Source organism: Uranotaenia lowii, chromosome 1 (genome assembly GCF_029784155.1).
Source record: "Uranotaenia lowii strain MFRU-FL chromosome 1, ASM2978415v1, whole genome shotgun sequence".
NCBI lineage: Eukaryota > Metazoa > Arthropoda > Insecta > Diptera > Culicidae > Uranotaenia > Uranotaenia lowii.
In genome coordinates, this window is record NC_073691.1 from 154,545,303 (window position 1) to 154,568,746 (window position 23,444).

A 23,444-nucleotide genomic window follows, 5' to 3' on the forward strand; every position below is an offset into this window, starting at 1 on the left:
CCATGGCAAATGTTATTACATGAGAGTAATACACTCACAGTTGTATGTCGTAAATAAATATCATATTACTTTTGAAAATGATTCCCATGATTCTGAATCTTAAGGTTTCTTAGTTACCTCAAACCGAAAAACATTGAATTCCAAACTGAACGTTGTGTAATAAATATTTTAAGTTTAAAAAACAGCTATTCTCAAATTAACTCTTTTTTTTTATTCCACCTTCTATTCCGTGGAGCCCGGATGTTCGACCGAAAGATGTCAGACCGAAGTTTGATATACCGAAAGTCGCTAGCCCTAATGGGTTATACACCGGAAGGAATTGTTAAAAAATGTTGAAGATTATCTGGCCGAAGGTTGTAAGGCTGAAGGAAAAGATAGTGATGGAACACTAGACTGAGTCGATTTGGGATCATTTCTCAAACCCTGGGGTCTAAAAAGTTCCGTAATCGTTCATAACTCATCCATGATTTTTGAAGAATTTTTAAGTAACGCTTCAATGGGTAAATTTGAACTTCAATGTTTGTATGGGAAAATTGAATATTTTGAACTGAAAAATCAACATCAGTGTTGTTTCTTCTGTGCAACCACTGGTGCAACCTTCTTATGGTTTTTGTGCTAATTCAAATTCTCTCAGGGAAATTTTCCGCTGAACAGCTTTGTCTGAGGCCATATCTATTACACAAAAAAGTTATTAGGTGTTAAATGGGGGCATGTGTTTTGGCATTGAAAAACAATAAATTCAATTGACATCACTGCTGGGTGCCTAGCGTGACTACTTTTCATATCGTCTTTTCAGAACACTTGAAATTGGGTTCGATTCTCACTTTATCTTTTTTTTATTTGGGATAAATTATCCAATAGAATAGAAATCCCATAAAATGTTTCGCTGTCGCTTTCTGACGCCATCTAGGAATGTAAGATGGCGGCTTCCGTTTTACTTTTCAATGCTGCAAATGACTAAAAATCGCATGAAACGGAATAAATGCGTCTACAGCCGTTTGACGCAATGACTGTCAAGACAACATATCTTATCTATGCATTTTGAGGGTGAGGCGTTTTGAACATAATAAAGGCTTGAAAGCTTTTCGTGAATTCACAAACCCTAAAAATCGGTAATTCGTATGAGGTTTAGAAAGCTATTGATGAAATAATTTGAATTTTAAAAATTATACGTGAACAAGCAACTTGGGGGATTTTCAATTATTATTCAAATGAACTTAGTTCAACAAATTTAATCTTTGATAAAGGTTTAATAATTATAATTATTATTAGCCAATAATTATTAGAAAGTGGAATAATAATGTTTTTATGCATGCCCCCATCATGATTGTAAAATGCCTCTATCCCAAAAAAATAGATTTAATATTTGATTTATGAATTTATGATTTTTATCGCTAAAATTTCGAACTTGAATTTAATCTATATCTTAAGAAAGAACTGAAGATCTCAAAACAGATTTGATAATGTTTTTCTAATATATGATTTGGCTTCATAATATGGCAACCCTAACTTTAGTTTTATTCCATAAAATTAAAAAAGACATAGACTTTCATAAAATATAAGTTGGTCGTATGAAAGTTATCAGTTCCTAGCATTTTTAATGAAATATTACGAAAATAATGCCAGAGAAAACTGAAGGCGATTTCAACATAAAAATTACTCCAATGTATAGAAAATAGATACCTACTCATGCTTTTATACACTCATAAAAGAGGTTGCAAAAATTCCGATCAATAAAAAAAACGCACAACGGTGGCTCCATGGCGTTTGGCCTCCTTTGAAGCAAGTCTTTTGTCTTGTGAAGGAAACAAGCAAGGGAATGGAATGCTAAACGGGAACTGTGTTTTGCGAACTGCCTGTCTTACATACACACGCGCAGCTGCTGAAGCCGAGCAGCTTGGCCAGTGGTTGTTTGCCGATGGATTAAAATAAAGGAATGTTCTTGTTTTTACTTTTGCTAGGGTAGGTGTACCCTCCTCCGTCGTATCCCTCTGATTCGTCGCAATTCAAGAATGCATGTTTTAGAGCCGAAAAATCACTTTCCACTTTAATTGGCTACTTCACATGATAAACTTAAGCTTGTGAATTTATTTTCTATCACAAATTTGTCACTTTTAAAACTATTTCTTAATTTATTTGATATTGAAATCGCGAAGTGAATTGAATCATTGAAGCACTCCGCCATATTGTAAAACGAACTTAGTGATCCCCCCAACGTGTTTCTTTGTTTTATCGCTTCCTGTCAATGCATATAACGATCAAAATCATAAAATTCGACAGAAAAGTGTTGAAATAAAATTAGAAAAATGATTTCAAACTAATCTGAACTATTTAAATTTGTCAATATTCGATTGAAATCGAATCGCTCGGGCCCCATAATTCGTCGTAATTTTGCGACAGGAATAGGAAACCGTTTTGCAAGAATTGAAATCAGACCGGTTCATTTTTACTATTTTTTGCTGAACACAGTCGGACTCATAGAAATTGAACATAATGGATTTCCAAGTAATCACAACACAATACAGTAATTTTGTTTATTTTGAAGCTACGAACTTGATGCGCTGGGAGATAAGTGCAAAAAGTCTATTTATTTTAATAAATTACTTGAATGTATTCAGCATTGCTTATAATGCATGGTTTCAAATGAACAAAGAATTGATGGATTTTTTAGCTTAGTGGTTGGTGTTTTACAAATTATTTACTAACAGTATCGTGCATAATTTAATAGACGTTTGGGTGCACGCAAGAATATCTCCAACTTTCACATTTCGAACGTTCAACTCCAATAACATTGTTTCTTCAAAATTATTTCATATTTTAAGATTTGATTATTTTTGGTTCTATTATCTGATGACACTAAACCTTTCCCATGTGTTTGGAACATGAGATACATCAATTATTTGAAAATTAGACTTTTTAAACTTCTTGCATTCAAACTGCAATATCTCACATACGACCAAACGCTTTGCTCTACAGAATGGTCACTGAGAGATCCTTGAAAACTAAAACTAAAACTTCTCCAGTTTTCAGAAATTCTCTAAATGGGGATCAACTCGAGGAAACAATTACAATTCCTGGACCGAAAACCTCGATTTGTATTGAATCTTTACGATGCATGGAAAAACGATGCAAAAATTCCCGTTGATGGTCAAAATGACAAGAGAATTTGGATGAATGGATCATTTAAACTTTGAAATAAGAGTTCATGAGTCTCTGGTTTGGATCTCAATACAAGTTTGGATAAAAAATCGGTAGATTTGATTTTTTGTACATATAGACGTTCAAAATTCAATAAAATCAAACCCGCTTATATTCTGATTTCTACCATATAAGTTTTAATACTTGCCTGACTCATGTTTGCTGCATTTTTATAAATTCTCAGTGAATTTTCAACAAAAGATGTTTTGTCGTTTTTGACATATTACAATTTGAATGAAAAAAGTCGAAAAGTTTAATTTCAGTTGGATTACTCTACGTCATTTCCCAAAAATTTGAACCCAAACAACAAAATGTTAGAATAACGAAGCGTCAATTTCCGGAAAAAAAACATTTTTGCAAAAACTTTTATCGTTCACAAAAAAACTCGAATAGATGAGCTGAACCAGTCTAATGCGCATTACACGCATCAACGTGGCGTTGCTTTGTTTCGATATCCTTCGCCAGGGCTCCCACATGCATAAGAATACACATATTGACAAAACGCAAGTGTGATTCTGCCTCTCCTCAAATGTCTTACTATTCAGTCTCATTAAGTAGAAAAACATATAGTACTATTAAAAATATTGATGTACTTTAAATATATGCAGTTACTGTGTAAATTTGTGCCAGTAATTTGTGAAAAAAGTATGTTTGAATGTTATAAAATCTTATTTTACAGACAAATCCTGGATCATGGCAGCCCAGTCCGTTGGAGAGTGTGTTGGTACAAAATACATTTGCAGGGTGGATTCAATTTGTAAGGTCTAATATTGTGCTGCCTGCAATTGCCTTAGCCAAGCAATGGTACCTAGCTACAAAAACGCTACCTTGGGATTTCTTGGCAAGTCCATTTTATTGCGACTTAGATCTCTCTCGAACTTTGCAGTTATCCTGCACGGTTGATCCGTGCGAAGTAAGTAATCGCATTTGTATGAACCGCAACCGCAAAATTTCAAATCTATCCCTCAAGAGGGAGGAATAGTTTGAGACAATTTCGGTAGAATTGAATAGAAGGTATAATACTTTGCTGCCTGCAGATGCATTAGCCAAGCAATGGTAGACCTGTTTAGAATAAAGCTATCCTAGTGTTATAGCTTATTGCGACTGGTTACTCGAGAGGACTTCTGCTGTTATCCTGCGCGGTTGATCCGTTCGATGTAAGTTGATGCTAATTGCATGAACCGCAACCGCAAAATTTTAAATGTATTTCTGAAGAGGGTGGAATAAATTGAGACAATTCCGGTCTCCTTGTACGACGGAATTAGGGACCTGCTGGTACGACAATGGAGGAACTTGAATGAGAAAAATAAATCATAAATTGACTCAAAAGTACGTAATGGATTGATCAATTTCCTACATAGTTTCATAAAACAGTATTCGAAATATAGTTCAATGAATAAATACATGTTTCAAATCAACATGGAAGGCAATTCTATTGAATTAATGAAAACAGCTTCCTTAAGCCGTTGTCTTAGGTACATTTACCCTACATAAACACGCACAGTGCTCGGTTCCCCGGTCGCATTATTTTCTTATGCCAATGATGCTGTGATATTGATTACTCGCGATTGGCATAGAGGCTGAATTTTGGGTGTAGTTTTTGTATACTTATTGTAGTATTCGGAAAAATCAGTATTCTGCTTAACAGGCGCATTTAGCCCGCTTAATGCGCCTTATCCCTTAATGGGTAAAAGGGCTCCACGAGCAGCAATCTCATTGAGTTATCCAACGCAACGCCATCTTGAAATCAAAGATAGCGGCTTCTGTTTAACTAAATGAAAACCACCACTATGTGGCTATTGGGTGAAATTCTCAACGAATAAAATCTTAAATTCGTTATCTAACGCCATCTTGCAATCCAAGATGGCTATTACAGGAGGGCGACAGAATACGAATTGGTAGGGTATTGTAGGGTCTTCATTCCTCTTTCGATTACCAACAGAACTTAAAAGCTAAGCAGAAGCCACCATCTTGGATTACAAGATGGCGTCGGACTGCGGAATTCGATCAATACCCTTATTGTGGAGGTTTCATGCGATTTTCAGTCATTTACCGCTTCGAAAAGTGATGATTGGATTTTCCCTACATGGTATAGAATCCCAGCAAACATTTTTGTAGCTATATTCTTATGCTGCGGAAAAGGAGGAATAATACATACATAAATTTTATTTCTTTCTAAAGCGACGAAAACTACACCGATTGGGTTTTATCTTATCCAACACCTTATTCGTACCTATCAGAAGAATGCAAGAGAGCGCAAAGTCTCAAAGCATAAACCGTTGCCAGCTACAATATTTTCCAGTTCTCTCATTGGTCAATAAAACTAAATTTACATGTGATTTTTAGCCATCCGGACTGCCACTGCTGGTTGCAAAGAGAACTTGACGATGATTTTCTTATTTGAAGCTCACACGGGAGAAAAATCATTTCAAAATTTACAAACATGACGAACTTTCTATCATATCCTATATATGCTGATTTCAGACGTAATTTTATACAATCTTTTCACTATTCAGTTGCGATTCGCAACACCATTGTGTAGACTATTTAATTTATCATTTCTGATACCATTTCATGTTTGCCTTTTCAAAACCGATTTAACGAAAACTCAATGAAAAATTGGATTTTTTTTTTCATTCAATCGTAAACGAGGGATTGCAGTGGAGAGAGAATTCTTTGCATTTGGAATGGTAATGCTCAAAATTCAACAACTGCTTAACAAATCGCAACAATTTGCAACAATTAGCACATTTTCACTCGCTCTGAGCACCGGTTTCTCTCATTTTGACTTAAACCTTCTAATTCTCTCTAACAAATTGCCACAAATTATAACAAATTCAATCATTGGCTGCCAAATTTGTTTGATCATTGACGATGATTCTCCGTTTATCTCAGTCCCCTGATCGTAAATGCTTCTTCGAGCAATTATCATATGGGAAATCTACTTGGACGCCCATGGCGCTCCTAGAATCATATGCGTGGTTCATCGTCGCAGCTGAGCTGAATCGCGCGGACCGGATATTCCGATGCAGCTTCATGAAGTCACCGGAGTATGTTGCGCAGTCAGCAGGCCAAGAGAAATGGTCTTGAAAAAATGCGGTTTGAACTTGGAATCCCCAATGGGTCCCAGCAGCAGTGGCCTGCTGAATATTACTATGGCAACGACAACGTGCTAGGTAGGCCCACTACCACTTCTTGGATTTATACCGAAAAGCCACCAGGTGGCGCACAATCCTCACGGTTTCGGTCCATCCATAGCAATCATCATCTTCGGCCTATAATAGTAGGCGGTGATTGGACTAGCAATCATGGCTGCGCGATAATGGGCTTTAGGGTATGAATTGACAGATTTATTTTCGCCGGTTTCACTGTAGGCTTTATGCATCCTGCAGCCGGACAAACGGGTTGATGAAGCGAGCAGATTACTGGTGCGTTCATACCAACTACTCGCAAAAGATCCTATCGAGCTGGGTTAAAGTTGAGAGCAAGCAGTGAAAAGAACGTTGACCTTTGATGTTTGCAGAAAAAGGAGATTCACTGCCTGCAAAAAGGCAACGGAGAAGTGCACCAGGTTAATTAATGTCAGTTTATATTGAATAACATTAACACAGGTGTGGCATACGGTGCAAAAGTAGGTATTACAAAAAGAAACAAACCTTGGCATTGGGACGTTGTTGTTAATTGATGTCATGTCAATCGACGGATGAACTTGTGGGAACTTGTCGGAGGCTCCAAAGAAATCTTATGGCCTGATCAGCCAATTCAAAGTTGAGTCTTTTCATTCAAAACAATTATGTCACCTTCATGACAGAAGCCAAAATCGGTTAAAAAAATGGCATTTTTATTCAAACCAATCCTCAAGGGTTGGTACATAAATTATACAAAGTATCAGATTTTTTTCTTTGGTTTCATAAACTTATAGTGAAAAACCTTTGTTTTAGGATCATTTTATGACTCATTTTCTGTTTTCATTATATTCTTTTTTTTTTTATTTTGGGGAATTTTTGGCGTATATTCATACGAAAAAAAAAACAAAACTGATTCAATAGAGTTGTGTGTGACATTTCTCACGCGTGTACGGATGAGACTGCGAAAAATATCCTCATCCTTATTAGTCTGCTAATTTTCTGCAATTAAATATATATTTTCACAATGTTTTTTGACGAATTAACGTAACAAACTTCATCACCTGGTAGAGAATACAGTTGCTTGACTTATAACGCTTAGTGGAGTTTATTAAACCATGAATTATTTGCAGCGGTCTAGTGTTTAAAGGTCTGAAAAGCAAATCAACCGAAAAAAAAAATTGTTCAACTTCAAATTACACTGATCTACCAAAGCAATAAGTTCGTATCTAAAATTTTATTTGAAGTTCGAATTTTCTTCTTTACTGACTAGAGCTAAAATTATTTTTTTTTAAAGCAATTAATGAACAAATTGATTCTAAAATTATTTCTATTCCGAAATCTGTATTCTGAATATAAATACAGACCCCGTTCGTTTTTGGCAACACGCCCGTAAATTTTATGTTGCCAAAATGGAACGGTTTTTTTTGTCACTTTTTTTATTTTTGATTTTCATTTCAAATTATTCAAAATTGATGTAAAACCTTATATCAGCATAAAATTTTTCAATTTGGCTCAATTATATTAGTTTTAATCAGTAAAACATAGAAAAATCAATGTTTTAACTGTTTAAAGCTATTATAACTAACCCGAATTGAAAAATTTCATGCTGCTATCACGTTTTACATGAATTTTGATTAATTTGAAATGAAAATAAAAAATAAAAAAGTGACAAAAAAAACCGTCTTTTTTGGATGTTGCCAAAAACGAACGGTTTTTGCTCGGATGTTGCCAAAATCGAATGTTGCCAAAATCGAACGGGGTCTGTATTGAATTATTCTCTTCATAGAATTGAGACTCTGAATTCAGAGTCTCAATTCTATGAAGAGATTAATCACCGTAATGTATCGTGATAACACCAATGGCCGCGCAGTACCAATGGCCGCGCACTTTCAACTTCAATCTTTATTTTCTCCGAAATTTAACTACGAAAATTTCTATGTTTCGCATTTTCTGATACCTACGCTATCTTTCACTTTCCATACTAGAAATATATTTATTTTGCTTTTTGAGGACAGGAAAAAATAAAAACAAACATCGTTTTTGCCGGATGCCATTTTGTCTGTTGTCCTTAGCAAAGTGAGCTAAGCGGGTGCTATTTTGTAATTAAGTTTTTTGTGTTGAATTCGAGCACTTTGGCAAAAATTTTCGAAGGTAAGTTATTTGTGGCTGTATAATGAATCAATTGTGAAAAAAAGTGAACAGTTTGAAGGTTCTGTTGCGGAAAAAATGACAATTTTGTTGTACACGGCAATTGGTACACTTGATTTTTGAATGTTTCTATCGCCGCGCACGGAAAGTCTTCTAGTATTTATCAGCAGTTAAACATAGAGAAGTTCTTCGGAAGTTCACAAAGGTTGCATAAGATTCACAGGCAAGTTTTCCAATCAATGTTTTCCATCGTATAACAGGCTGAAAAACACAATTTTTGAAACAATATCAGAAAAAATGATCACCAAATGAAAATTACTACAAAATGTTGGAAATTTGAGGTTAGATAGCAATTCGAATCTTTAGGGGAGAATGAGGATACTTGATCCCTGGGGATACTTAATTCCTTCGCTATATCTCGAAACAGGAATGTCTTACTAATATCAAATGTTCTAGAAGAATGTGCCAAACAGAACAAAACAACAATGCTGTTATCTTCACAAATTTTAAAAATTTCAATTTTCGAGTTATTGAACATTGTTTGTAAAATTTTACAAAATGTGATTTGAAGATCTTTTTTTATCACTTTAAAATGTTTCTCACATGAAAAAATTATTATGAAAACATTTACTCCAATATGCCAATCGTTAGAATATAATATGAACTTCATAATGCTATATTTTCAATGCAATAGTAAACTCTCAATTTTTCTAAAAAAAAGTTTTCCAAAATGCATGTTATGGGTAGAATTGATCCCTAGAACCCAAAAAGATACATTCTTCTTCTGAATTTGTCGTGATTATTGTTTATCATGAAGTTACTAATAATTGTTCAATAACCAATGTATATCCAGTAATTATCTGTTAAAACTGACTTAAAATATTGTATTTATCTAAAATCTAGAAAATTGCGCCTTAAAGTATGCAATGGATTTAGGGTAGTAGACAAACTTTTAGAATTCTCTTTGTGTGATACTCACAAACTGTGAAATGAGAACAACTATGCCAAAGAATAGTCACCAGACCTTTTATTTTCGGATTTCACTAGATTTTCGCCTAGGGTCAGGGCATCCTGAATACAGGATCAAGCTCCTTTAGTAAAGGATCAAGTCTCCTGTAACTTGAAAAATATCACAATTTTTTTGGTCTCACGAAAATGCTTCTAGTTTGTCTACGAGTACATGTATCGTTCCAACTTTAGGAGCATATAAACTTGAAATTACACGCTATCAGAAAATGCAGAATACGGCGAGTTATAAAATTTTCCCAAAAAGATATGATGAAAATAAGAAAAGGGGATCAAGTATCCCCATTCTCCCCTATAGTTTTAGTTGGTCAGTTTCCTCATGGATTTTCAGACAACTCGCCGAATCTGTGTTGTTTTCTCGAAATCGCGACCGAAAACATTGTTCCAATATATCTTCCGGCCATATAAAGCTTTGTAAAAATGGCATCTCATACTAATTTTGCACCAGACTAGTTTCACAAAACAATGGAAACAAATCGGTGTTTGATGTGTAAATCTTGAAAATCCTTACCTGAGAATACTCGCAATGAGCCTGAGAGCCATGTAAACAATATTTTTAACTGTTTGGATACCTTATTCACTGTTTAAGCCAAATTAAGAAGTGCGCGGCCATTGGTACTCTTGTGAGCGGCGATTGGAACAAGCACCATAAGCGTGCGCGGCCATTGGTACACCAACACTTTTTACAAATTCGCGTTTTTTGTGACGTTACAATGAAAAATCTCTCGCTTTTAAAATTTTTACTTAAAGTACTTTAGTTTTAATACGTGTCAGTGCCTTTCTTTTCAGAATCGCACAAAAAACGATTTTTGTACGGCACAGAGAACATTCAGCTTTAATGCGCGGCCATTGGTGCCTTCACGGTATGTTTGTTATTTAATTTTACGGCTTTATCGGTGAAAAGTAATGTCCTTTTAATTAGGGACATCTAAGATAATGAAAATTTATAGATGAATAGAAAGTTAGAAGAAATGAAAGATGGTGAAAATGAGCGGGTAAAATTTATTTAGAAAATGATAATACGTATCAAATTGTTGTTCAGCACGGGCCAACTACTATGAAATGGTAGATAAAAATAGAGTTGCATCTAGCTTGCGTGTTACTTAGGTGCCCAATATTCTGGTATCGGCCTGGGCGTCAGCGCCTACTCCGTCGTTTTGGAATGGAACACGTCCGTGGCAAAATACTTAAAAGGACATCTTTTTTCACCGGTAAAACCGAACAATTGAATGACAGAGTTTCAATTCTAAATCTGAATTCTGAATCTGATTTTGAATTTGAATTCTTATTCTGAATCTGAATTCTAAGTCCGAAATCAAATTAATGTGAATTTGAATTATGAGAAAATATGTTTTATGCTCCTGTATTTAATTTAAATTCCTTGATAAAGAATTATTATAATTCAAAACGTTGGATGAAGCACATACAAAAAGTGTAATAATTGACCTGATAAGACCGGAAAGCCAATACATATCGTCAAATGGGGAAACATACAACAACTTAACAACTTCTTAAAAACTTATGTTCACAGTTAATCCTACCCCTTATGCATCAAAAGTTTTAAGGATGATGGGACATCAAATCGGCGTAGTTAGAAAAATTATTGGTTTCTTTAGTTATTTTTGATTTTCTAAAAACATGCGATTTTCACCCTCCGTATAAAATGGGGTAACTTGCAACCATCTTTGTTTTTAATGAAAAATCTTATGAACACGTATGAACATTTTAGTTTTTAATATATTTGCATTGCATTAAAAACTATTACGCGTGAAAACACCAATTGCAGTAATTTTTTGGTCTGTAAAAACTGATTCACATTTTTTCTGAAAATAATGATGCTTTAGGGATTAAATAATACTACGATAAATTCTACAAGATGAAATCATAAAAATAAATGTTTTGATGAATGAAATTTCAATGTTGACAAACGCGTGACGTAAAACATTCATATTCCAGCAAATGGAAACAAGATTTACAAGGTGTTTCTTTGATGTTGCATTTTACCCCAGAGATCTAACTGAGTTATAAAAATATTTATTTAAAAAATCATTTTTACACCAACGAAAAACATTTTTACACCTACAGCATGAGGAAATAAGTAAAACATTTGTAGGAAATATTATCAAGCCAATCCGTCATACTGGGTAAAGTTTTTTCACGACATCGATAAAAGTATAAAATTAGTAGGGGGAAGTCGTCTACTACCGGACACTTAAGGTTTTTAAGCAATAACTTCAAAAATAGATTTTTGTAAATTTTAATTCCTCTACTGATTTGAAGAGTATCATTATTATGATCACTTAACTATACTAGAAAAAAATTAATTTACAACATATTCATGTGGTAAGAGAAATCAGTTCATGTTAGTTTTCACTCATTTCCAAAAGTGTTCTCTATGGCCGGACACTACGAATTACTTCAGCAAAGTTGTCACCAATGGCACAAAAACGTAGCAAAATGACGGAACTCACTTGCACATGTCTTGTGAGTATGTGTTTTCCAATACTGAACGTTCTATGAAGCCAGTCATAAAAGTTTTTTTGACAAACCAGAATGTCTATGACCGGACAGCAAAATCTTAAGTTTCTCAGAGGACCAAAATAGTTTCGTTATTGAATCCTTATCTTCTGCTAACCATTTGAGGGTGCTATAGAGATGAAAAAGTGAAAGTTTTAAATTGAAATCATCTATAAATTTTAATATTTTCTTGTCCGGTCATAGACAACAACTTGGTGTCCGGTCATAGACAAATCGCATTTTTTTAAAATTTTCCTAATATTTCGTTTGAACTTCCGTTTTATTATCTTATATCTACTGTAGTCGAAAGATAACCAATCAACGATGTCGTTCATGTACAGTTCAAATTTTACAAGCCAAGAAAACTTACCACAATACAAATGCAAAGTTTAGGCGATCCTCTCCCTACTACTAGGCAAAAGCTTCAGATGTCTATCATTGGTTTATCTTTTCAGATTGGATTACCATATTTCTAACACCATATCAGGCTACAATTTACTTTATTTTCATGGCGTTAAAACATTATTAGAAGATTGTGTTTGTTTTCGAAAAATCTATATCGTCCGGCCATAGGCGATGTCCGGCCATAGACGACTTCCCCCTACATTTATTGCTCGATTTTTCAAATTTTAAATAAAAATAAAAAACTTTATAAAACCAGCTTAAGATGCGAGAAATTATGCCATCATCATTTTGTAATCATTAAAAGATAACATTATTTCAATACATTAAATTAAAAATTGATTCAGTGTGGTGTTAAATAAATGTTGCTTCTAACCTCGCTGTTGCATGATGCCCCGTTTGACGGTAACCCATTATTATTCCCGGTCGAAAAATAAATTAAATTTGAATTCTGAATTAGAATTTTTCGTGATCAACGCATCTTGCGGGAGCTTTCATTACGTCGTATGAAACATCTTAAGAATTCACAAAAAACTGCTGCAAAAGTTATCAAAACAACTTTAAAATTTGTATTTCACATATAGAATATGTTGTCCAGGCAACAAATATTCTAAACGGAAAGAAGTACTTAGCGACTAGTTTATGTCAGGTTTTGAATGTTTTCGTAATAAAACTGTATTTGTTTACATCTTGTTTCATACGACGTAATGAAAGCTCACGCGAGACATGTGAATTTCAGATCAAACTAAACTGTCTGTATAAGTTAGGGGTAGTGTCACTCTGAATCTGAATTTTGAATTTTGAATCATAAAAAAGGCTTAATAAAAAAATGATAAAATAGAACTATGAATACAGGAACCAAATATGAATTTTTACCTGTTTCCAAAGTCAAATGGTGATTCGATTATTTTCATACCTAATTGGTTCTCTTCTTAAAGTAAAACAGACTTTTCACATTTCAGCAAGTTGATATGCTTTTCAGAACATTAACTAAGATTAAATAATTTCAGCTTTTTTGGGATGCTTTATGTTTTAAATTTAATAAAAATGCTCAGCAAATATCGCCAGTAAAACTGAATTTTAGTGTAACATTCAACAACATACGGATGTAGAAAATCACAAAGCATCAGTTCGTCTTCTTCGCTTGCGACAACCTGGGCGAAACAATTTTCGAAGTTATGCAATATCCAAACTGAGGGAAAAAAACATCAACCAGTCGGTCGACGCTCGGATAGAGGGAAACTTCCCCTGTAATCGGGTTCAGGTTTTTCTGAAATAAATGTCGTCATGACCGGGAAATGTCTTCGTTAAAAAAAAATACAGCAAACAGGCGGTGGCGACAGGCAGGATCTGAATCGAACCGACACACAATATTTCAAAGACGTGCGTTTTTCATATAGGTACAGCAGCTGCTCAAATTACGCACTTTGCGATGGTCGGTTATTTTGAACGAGAAGTCAGCTTCAAAGAAGAAATCACAATTAAAGGACGTGAAATTCGAATCGATAAAACTTGTAGGGTTTTGTTTTGTTGGAGATTTATTGAGAATCTATTTGTCATCTGTATCTATCGACTTGGAAGAATCAGGGCAAGGATGGCTCCCAGCAAAGAGCAACCGGCAAACAGAGCGAAAGTTAAATGGCAATGGTCTTCCAAAATCAGTCCAATAAAGTTTGTCCCGGCAACACTTCCCAACCGACCCATCATTAAACTGAGACAAACGGCCGTGGCCCGAATATTGGTGGGAAATAATGATACTGCTGCTCCGTTGACCAAACTAATTGAGGAACCGGCAAAAATAATCAGGAAACAAATCAGAACTAACACTGCCTGGGTTTGATTAACGAACACCAGTAGCACACCACTGACACCAGAAATGATCAAATGGGATACCAAAATATAGCCTCGATTCATGCACTTCAGGAAAGCGGTCATTATCAGGTACAGCAATGAGTAAACTGATCCCAGAACCACTAAACATACAAAAGCGTCCTGTGAAACATGATCATCGCAGAGTTCCAAGGCATCCTTTTCTAAAAGGAAATTGTTTTCGTACGAAACGAAATCTTCATCCGGGGAATCGACGCCTTTCAAAGCCTCACAAATAGTCTCCGACCCGTTCTGATTTCTCGTCGTCATTTGGTTTACGATCTCCGGATACCAGAGACCCATGCCGGCCGAGCTGCAATACGATACGACAACATTTATTATCTATTCACGATATCAATCTGAACTCTACTCACACAAAAAACATCCCAAACTGCAACGCACAGCAAACGGAAAAATACAGCAAATGCGGCCTGCTAAACAACGGCACGGTTTGATCCCACATGTCCCTCAATACGGCACACAATCCTTTTCCAGTGGCATGAACGGTGGTTCCCGCTTCACCCACTTCCGGTGTAATTCGCTTAACCGGACAATCCTGCAGCCCTCGGCCCGGGTGCGTCTCCACGTACATCTGTCGCAGCACCGCCAGCGCTTTATCGTCGAGACCTTGCGCAAGATAGAACTTGGGGCTTTCCGGTAGAAAATACATCCACACAGCTCCGATGGCCCCCGGAAGCGAGAACAGGACCAGCAGCAGCCGCCACGGACGAAAGTCAATCATCAATCCGGGGATTAGCACCGACCAGTTCTGGGAAAGAACAGCCCAACCAATGGCTACCGGAAAGCTTAGACGATATGTGACGACCAGTAGATACAGATTTTGATGGCTTTCAATACTTACAACCAACGAATACGGACGACAGCCCTACCGATACGCTCGCGAAGGAAATCATCAGGGTGCGCTTGTCGGTTCTGACGAACTCACCCAGATAGGCGTAGATCGTCGCGGATGGTGCGGAGATACTGAAAAATCCATTTCAATAGACTATTTCAGAATGTAAGGTTATGTAGGCAAGCAAAATGACAAACACAGTGTATACATTACAGTTAACGAACACAATAGCAATCTTGAATCTTCTATGTAGGTCATGTAACCGATTTTTAACGAGGCGATCACGTTTTATTTCCTATAATATCAAAACCCATGAGAAACAATTCGACCACAATATTCTTCGCTTACTCCACTAGACTACACTTATTTTTTAAAGGGCGAACATGAAATTATTGCGACACCGAAAATGTCATGCCAATTTTCAGGGTAGTTTTATACATACATTTACTTCAAAAATCAAAAGAAAAATTAGTCGATGGAGTCTTGAGTGCAAAATTGAACGCATTTTCGCTCGATGTCCTCCATGAAAGTCGATCACAGTGTTATCCGGTACCCGTTTTTCATTTTTTTTTTCCATTTTGTTAACATATTCTTCTCGTCTTTGAATGTCTTCTTGCTCTTCCGAAGTTCCCGCTTCATTATTACCCACTGCTGCTCCTCCGGGCACAGTTCCGGACGGTTAGACAGGTTCATGTCCTTTGGAACAAAATGGACAGAATTGGCCTCATACCACTCCAGGACACTTTAAGAATAGTGGCTTGATGCCAAATCTGGCCAAAATAGTTAGCGCAGCTTCGTCGTGCTTCTGCAAGAACGGAAACGGCGTTTCTCGAGGCACTCAGGTTTGTAGATCTCGCCATTTACTGTGCCCTTTGCCACGAAAGGCTCACTCCTCAGTCCGCAAGAGCAGATGGCCTGCCAAACGAGATATTTGGAGGCGAACTTCGACAATTTCTTCTTCCTTAATATGTCGTCCACATCGAACTTGCTCTTGCCGGTGAAAAACTCCAACCTCGGAATTAGCTTAAAATCGGCTTTTATGTACGTTTCGTCGTCCATCACACAGCAACCATATTTTGTCAGCATCTTCTCGTAGAGCTTCCGTGCCCGAGTTTTAACCGTCGATTGTTGCCACTCATCGCGATTTGGGAAGTTCTCTACCTTGTATGTATGTAGTGCAGCTCTCTTCTTTGCATTCTGGACGTAGCTCTGCGACATGCCGATCTTTTTAGCCAAATCATGGCTTAAGACGTAAGGATTTGCTTTAATCATCCGCTTCACCTTTCCGTCCTTTTTTTTGTTCTCCGGTCCCGGTTTTCTTCCAACTCCTTTGCCGTGGTTCAACGTCAACTGCTCCTGGACCCGCTTCAACACTCTGGAGACGGTTGAATGGTGAATTTTCAATATTTTTTTCTAACTACCAGTGCGACAGGTCAGAAAATTCCAGGTGTTAGGAAAGAATTTGTTTTCTTAACTTGCCTTGGTTCTCCTCCATTTTCGTTGAATCGAAAAACACGACTTCGAGTTTGACAGCATGTAAACAATACACATACAATGATTCGTCATATCTACCTTTACACTCTTGATTCAACCCTTAGCTGAATTGGTGCCTTTTTAACACAAACCCCAAACTGATGTGTACATTGTGCAGCTCTCATGTCCAGTTTCTTGATCTCCAACATCCTTGCACTCAATTTAGACTGTTCGGAAGGTTCTTGGGATGGCGTATAAGACGTTGCCTTGGGGCAAATCTGACAAAGATTTTGTGACTAAAGAAACTTATTACAAGTCGTTTCCGCGTTCTGTATGGGGTGACAAAACTTCTTCAGTTTCAGTTTCCAATCAGCTACCAAAAACAACTTGTTGAACTAGAGCGTATTTGATACCAAGTCGGTGTCTTCGAATAACATTGATTTATCAGCCCTAAACATATAGCCTCAATGTAGGGGGGCGTTCTCCCACTGAGAGATAAGTTTCAGTCTTTCCGGTTTCTCATCAGGTCCAAAAATATTCAAATGGACTTTAGTTTCGACAATTCCTCTGCCCAATTAAACATGTCCATACAGTACAAAATCTGTGAAATCCCAGAATTTTCTATGCTAAAAACAAATAAGAAAGTTTCCAAAAGTGAACTTCTTTTAGATCCCATAAAGATGATAACCTGTTTTTGTTAGATCTGTAATCCAACAAATACTCGAAAACTTCGTTGAGGTGGTGAAAAATAAACGATGTTGTGGATGTTGGACAAACTTCTAAACTTATCATAACTTCGAACAAATAGGGAATTTTGAGTAGTTTCTTGAAGCACATGAAAACACTTCTATTTTGTTTCCTTCATATTTTTCATCCAATCCGAAAATATTTTTCGCAACAGCCTTCCTAATCTGTGCTTTTCCTGTCGCTCTGTATTTGTTTACCAGAGCAGGAACAATCCGAAAACATTCTTAGCAACAGCTTTCCCAAACTATGCTTTTCTTGTCACTCTGTCTCTGTTTTCGAAAGTCCGAATAAAGAAACAGTCTTCCCACCCAGAAGGCCAAATCAAAACAAACAATAAGCAGCAGTAGCCTTAAAATCCGTGCTTGCTAAGCCAATTCTGTCCTTTTCCACCGGAAGGTCAAATCAAAACAAACAATCAACAGCAGCCTTGAAGATCTGCGCTTCCAAAGCCATTCCGTCTTTTTCCACTGGAAGGCCAAATCAACTCAAACAACCAGCAGAAGCAGTCTCAAAGTCTGCACTACCTTAGTGATTTTTTATTCCACCGGAGGACCAAACCAAAACAAACAATCAACAGAAGCAGCCTTAAAATTCCGTATTTTTTCCACCACAACAAACAATTAGCAGCAGAAACATTAAAAATCTACGCTTATTGAGCCAATTCCGTGGTTATCCACCGGAAGATAAAATCAAAACAAACAATCAGCAGCAGCCATAAACATCTGCGATTTCTAAGCCAGTCCATTGAGTCCATCTTTTTCCAGAGGGGCCGAATCAGAAACAATTTTGTTGTTAGCAGCAGCCTTTAAAATCTGTGTTCCCTGTGCCAATCCGTCTTTCTACCGGAGCAACCTCGACAATCTGCGCGGTTGCGCTGAGAGGTTAATGCTGGCGATCTCATATCTAATCATCGCCGCTGACGTTCACGTACTATGCCAAAGCCGTTGAAATATTGAAAACTCATGATCGGAGTAAAGCCAGAATTTTAGGTATATTTGTTATGTTGGTAAGTTTAAAACGATTAATCCTTTTGGTATAAGCGTTTGAATAACCCTGTCATTTCTGCGATATATTGCTAGAAATTATATCGATGGGTCAGGCGTCGTCCAAAAATGTAAATCAATGCACTTATTTAATTGGATGCTGCTATAGTCCTATTTGCTGCTATTAACTCCACAGGCTTTTTCTGAATCGGTCCAAAAATGTCAAGCAATTGTTATTGTTTTGCTTTCGTGTCGCTTTAGCTTAAATTATTCTCACTATTTCATTGCAAATGTCGGCATTTAAAATCGAAATATTTCTAAGAAATAACGAAGTTTTTCTGCCATATTACTGATTCTCTACCTTCTGTGAGTATTTTTTGCTTAAAGGGTGTCCACGATGAAATTGCCACACATCTTCATTTTACCATTTTACTCGTATTTTATGTACAGTCCATATGCAAATGCCAGCACCTTGGCCTTAATCCCGGCCATAAGATTCTGCACAACCTGTGAATCAACCAAAATCCCAGAAAAACAAAAAAAAAAGTGAATCAACCGTTTTTTGCATTTAAACCCATGCTTTCTACAGTTCCTCGACTGTCTTCTCAGCCTTAATTCGTTTAAGAAGGTGCTGCTTCAGAATCGCCCAGTACTACTCGATGGGGCTGAGCTCCGGAGTGTCGGGAGGGTTGAACATTTTCGGCACGAAATTGACCTTATTGTTCGCATACCACTTGAGCACGTCCTTGGAGTAGTGGCATGATGCCAAATCCGGCCAGAAGATTGTTGAGACGTTGTGGGCCTTCAGGAGAGGAAGCAGCCGCTTCTGGAGGCACTCTTTCATGTACGTTTATCGTGTCACGAAAGGTGCACTCCGCTTCCGGCACGCGCAGATGGCTTGACAAACCATGAATTTCTTCGCAAATTTGGACATCTTCTGAGTGCGGACATGCTCCGGAACGCTGAACTTATCCTTGGCCATGAAAAATAGGCTGCCGGGGATCTGTTTGAAGCCGCCCTTCACATTTGTTTCGTAGTCCATGATGCAGCTTCAACTTTCGTCAGCATGCTAAGGTACAAGTTCCTGGCACGGGTTTTGGCGGACTTATTCTGCTTGAACGTTCGAAGCCCAGCCTTAAATTTGGCCTTCTTGACATAACTTCGGCTTAGGTGCAGCTTCTTAGCGGGATGCTGCTAACGGTTCGGGTTTCGGTTGAATGCCCCAAGTACGCGGTTGTGATTTTTGGTGTTGTACAGAATACTTTTTCCTTAACTTCTGGGCTTCCGATCGGTGGTCAATCGTTCCTCGAACCGCTTAATCACTCGTGACACCGTGGAATTCGCGATTCCCAACGTTTTAGCGATAGAACGATGTGAGAGATCCTTGTTCTCGTGATGAATGCGCAAGATTTTATAGCACACGAGCTGTTCTTTTGACTTCATTTCAGCGAGTTTTGATCACAGGATTTTAAAACTTGCAGGATGTTAACAATGCACTATGAACTAAATCCACCCGAACTTTCATTAAATTCTACCCAACGGTTAAAAAGTTAGAGCAATTTCATAGTGTGGCAATTTCATCGTGGACACCCTTTATTATCTATACTTTCCATCGACATAAATCGAGACAACTACAAAACAAAACCGTACACCTTGCCTTGGACAAATATTTGCATCATACAGACCACATTCCAGCGAACAACCGGAGAACCACCATCGTGCCAAAGGTGGCTGCCATGCTAGACATCAGGGAGCAAACCGAGGTGAGCATCAGCGATACGATGATGACATTCTTGCGCCCTTTCGTATCCGCCAAGTAGCCCCAGAAGTGCGACGTCAAGATGATACCTGTCGTTTCCGTTGTTGTGGGAAGATAGGAAAGATGAAAAAAATGAGGGAAGTTAGTACCATCCGAATGAAAATACAGCTACGATTTATAGTTACGATTATAGCCGGGGGAGGAGGACCCCTTTGAGAGATTTCCATGCATCCACACCCTATGTGTAATTTGATAAGCAGTTGCTGGTGATACGAAAGCGTATACCTTTGAACGAAAGAAATCTCTCCCCGGGATTAGATATCCACACACAGCTTCCCCGGGGCGGAAAAGGACAAACAAAGTTTAATTCTCAAGGAAACAACAGCATCGATAAACTGTTTTCGATCGTAAAAAGTACCGAGCTTGCACTACGTGCTGGCTGGCTTTGTTGTTGCATTGGGAATTCTAAAGTTTAGAAGTTCCGCTTTCATTCATAAAAGATACCTGCATCACTCAGATGTTGATGGACTTAGATGAATGACGATGACAAATAGTGTGTGTAAGAGTTTGTTTTTGATGAACCGGCACAAATCTATCGCGTGTAGCTTTTTTAAGGCGTACAATTAAGGTGGATCAACTGCGATGATGCATTAACGATGACAAGTTGACATCCCTCACTTCATAAAGCAGATGCTATCGGCAGGTTAGTGTTCAACTTATGTGAAATTTCTTCCTTGAAAGTTTCTTAACCCTCAGCTGTATTAAGCGGGCCATACATTATACCACATTTGCACAAATGCGATGAATTTCTTTCGCTGCGAATAAGATTTGCATAGTGTCCGGCACTGTTTGAATGAGCGCGCAATCGTGCTGCATGGAATCGATCGGTATCGAATTTTTGGTGCAACATCCCTTGGTGCTGTTTGCACAAATTTTGAAAACGAATACAAACACAAACTGGATCTCAATGAAACGAATGCCATAAAGATGGTAAAACGACTATAATCGAAACAAAATAAAAAAAATTACCTGCAAAGCTGACCCCGGTCAGCATACCTTTGTCGGTAGCCGACAGATTGAGGTCACAGCGGGCCGCTGGAATTATGATAGAAATACCCATAGTTTCGTTGATCACAGCTAGCATAACCAGGGCCGAAACCAAGAACACTTGCCATCCCGTTCGACCAAATCCTGTGAAATAAGTTTATAAGGAACCATAAAAAACAGAAAACCTCTTAAACTCATAATTCTGAACAATTACTAGTAAATTTAGATTTTCAATTTCCGATTTTTGCGTCTATTTTGGTTAAGTGACATAAATTAGATAAAAAATATAATATCGATTTTAACACTTTTATCAAAACCAATAAAAAATATTTCAAATTCCGTACACACACCTACTATATCAATCGCTTCATCAAAGGAATGGCTTTTAGTTTCACCAAAACTGGGATGCTTTTTCCTGTCATCCTCGGCCACTGGGGTGATGATAAAAATGCCATCCACTCTTTCAAGCATTTTATTTTTTTTTTTTTTTAGAACTCGCTTGAACTGATTCCGCTGACACAACTTCCGGTACAAGGAAGTTCAACCGAAAAATGTTAGGATAACATTCCACTTCTTTGGACGAGAAAGCACTGATAGGACTAGCCAATGCACGCGGGCTAGTGAATCGTTTAAATTTTCTCCTTCAATCACGTAGTTTTCCTGTGGATTATCTTTTGAGCACGGTGAGACTTTGAGAAAAAAAATACTTGGAAAAAGGTTTTGATTGAGAATCGGTTAACTAGTTTCTCAGATTTCTGAATTTGAGTGTCGGAAATATGCCGACGGTTCGATCATCAATAACAAAAAGTTTTAACCTTTTTCAAGCACCCGCAGCTCGCTGTTCTTATAAATAAGTTGACGACCGAGCATTTGAATATTGTTTAGGTACATATCTTACAGTTGCTACCGCGTTGTATCCCGCGTTGATCCCGAGAGATTACCATCTCTACATATTTGTTTGAGCGCCTTTCTATGACAATATGGAGAAAAAGAGATTGAGTTAAGGTTTTCGTCATCTACGCACATTTCACTTTACAAATCCAAGTAAGAATATCAACAATCAACTCAAAGTGATAGCCAGAATACCAAAAAAAAATCAAAGTATCTTTCTATTTGAAGTTCAATATGTATAGATAACGGAAAATACTCAGTTAAGATTCCGGTCGACCGTATTCAAATTAGCGAGACTTTCGTTTGACGCCTGCCATCAGATTTTGTACAGTCACCTTATCCACTTTTTTCGCCGCAGAACACCAATTAGCTTTCAACTGCTTTTCGCTGCTAACAGCTTTTTTGGGTCTTCTTAAAGTTCTGGCTTTTGAAGACACTCTTTAAAGTAAATTTCCTGGATGACGGTCCCAGTTGCAACAGAAACAGAGATATTTCTTGGAAAACTTCGATAGATGCTAGAAAATGTCTGCCACCTTTCCCATTCCGCTTGCTGTATAATACTCTTGTCACTTGTCAAGAAAGCTGTCCGAAGTCTGCCTTGGCGTTGGTTTCGTCGTCCATTACCACACAATCAAACTTTGTCAACAATGTCGTATACAGCTTCCGAGATCTTGTTATTGCCGTAAGGTTTGGCTTTGGCGTTGCGATTTGAAGTATGTATGTATGTATGTATGTTCGACCCACCAGTGGCTGATAGGTCTTTCGACCCGAGTCGGTACGGGAAGTCTCGATCGCACATTCAAATATTGCTCATGCTTAACTCATCAACAATAAGTGCAGGCGCGAGTCTAGGATAAGCTGCTGTCGATCAGGCACACGACGGGCAAGGTGGCAAACTTCGGGCCTCGAGTCGCTAGAGGAGAGGTCAGGCCTCAAACCTTCAGATGGAGAGGTTTGTGTGGTCAACCCCGAGTCTTTATGATAAGGAGTCGGGTCTCGAGTCGTAAGAGGAGGGACCAGGCCCCTTATCAACAAGAGGAGGGGTACAAGTGGTCACCTCGAGTCATTACGAGGAGAGGTCAGATTTCAAGTCGTTAGAGGAGAGATCGGGCCTTGAATCGTGCAGAGGAGAAGTAAACCTCGAGTCGATGCGAGGAGGGGTCGGATCTCGAGTCGCTAGAGGAGAGATCAGGCCTCAAGTCGCGAAGAGGAGAGGTTTGTGTGGGAATCTCGAGTCATTGCGAGGAGATGTCGGTTCTCAAGTCGTTAGAGGATAGTTCAGGCGTCGAGTCGTAAGGATGAGAGGTTTTGCTGAAAGTGGTCTCGTTAATCAGTATTGCCTTGGAGCGCATTAGCGCGAATAGACCTCCCACTATTGAAGCATAGTGTACTAAACAGTTCGA

The 23,444-nt window shown here is 37.7% G+C and overlaps 2 protein-coding genes across 4 annotated transcripts in view; one reads left to right on the forward strand and one right to left on the reverse strand.

The window, feature by feature from the left end:
* Positions 1–23,444, forward strand: part of LOC129740600 (neuropeptide F-like) — an 81,105-nt gene that overhangs the window by 19,709 nt on the left and 37,952 nt on the right. The gene's annotated exons all lie outside the window — the stretch shown is intronic.
* LOC129740598 (synaptic vesicle glycoprotein 2B) lies at positions 13,985–21,740 on the reverse strand. Its single transcript, XM_055732304.1, has 6 exons — positions 21,501–21,740; positions 21,133–21,294; positions 20,030–20,192; positions 15,151–15,272; positions 14,663–15,083; positions 13,985–14,601 (listed from the first exon to the last, which is right to left on the reverse strand). The coding sequence occupies exons 1-6, from the start codon at positions 21,619–21,621 to the stop codon at positions 13,986–13,988; spliced, it is 1,605 nt and encodes a 534-aa protein (XP_055588279.1). The 5' UTR covers positions 21,622–21,740; the 3' UTR covers position 13,985.

What these genes read in the sequence shown, in the direction of transcription:
- LOC129740598 (XM_055732304.1), bottom strand. Translation starts at nt 21,621, where the DNA reads ATGCTTGAAAGAGTGGATGGCATTTTTATCATCACCCCAGTGGCCGAG. An exon ending in TGAAGCGATTGATATAGTAG is followed by an intron (nt 21,295 to 21,500) that starts GTGTGTGTACGG and finishes CTTATTTCACAG; the next exon opens with GATTTGGTCGAACGGGATGG. An exon ending in GACCGGGGTCAGCTTTGCAG is followed by an intron (nt 20,193 to 21,132) that starts GTAATTTTTTTT and finishes CGGAAACGACAG; the next exon opens with GTATCATCTTGACGTCGCAC.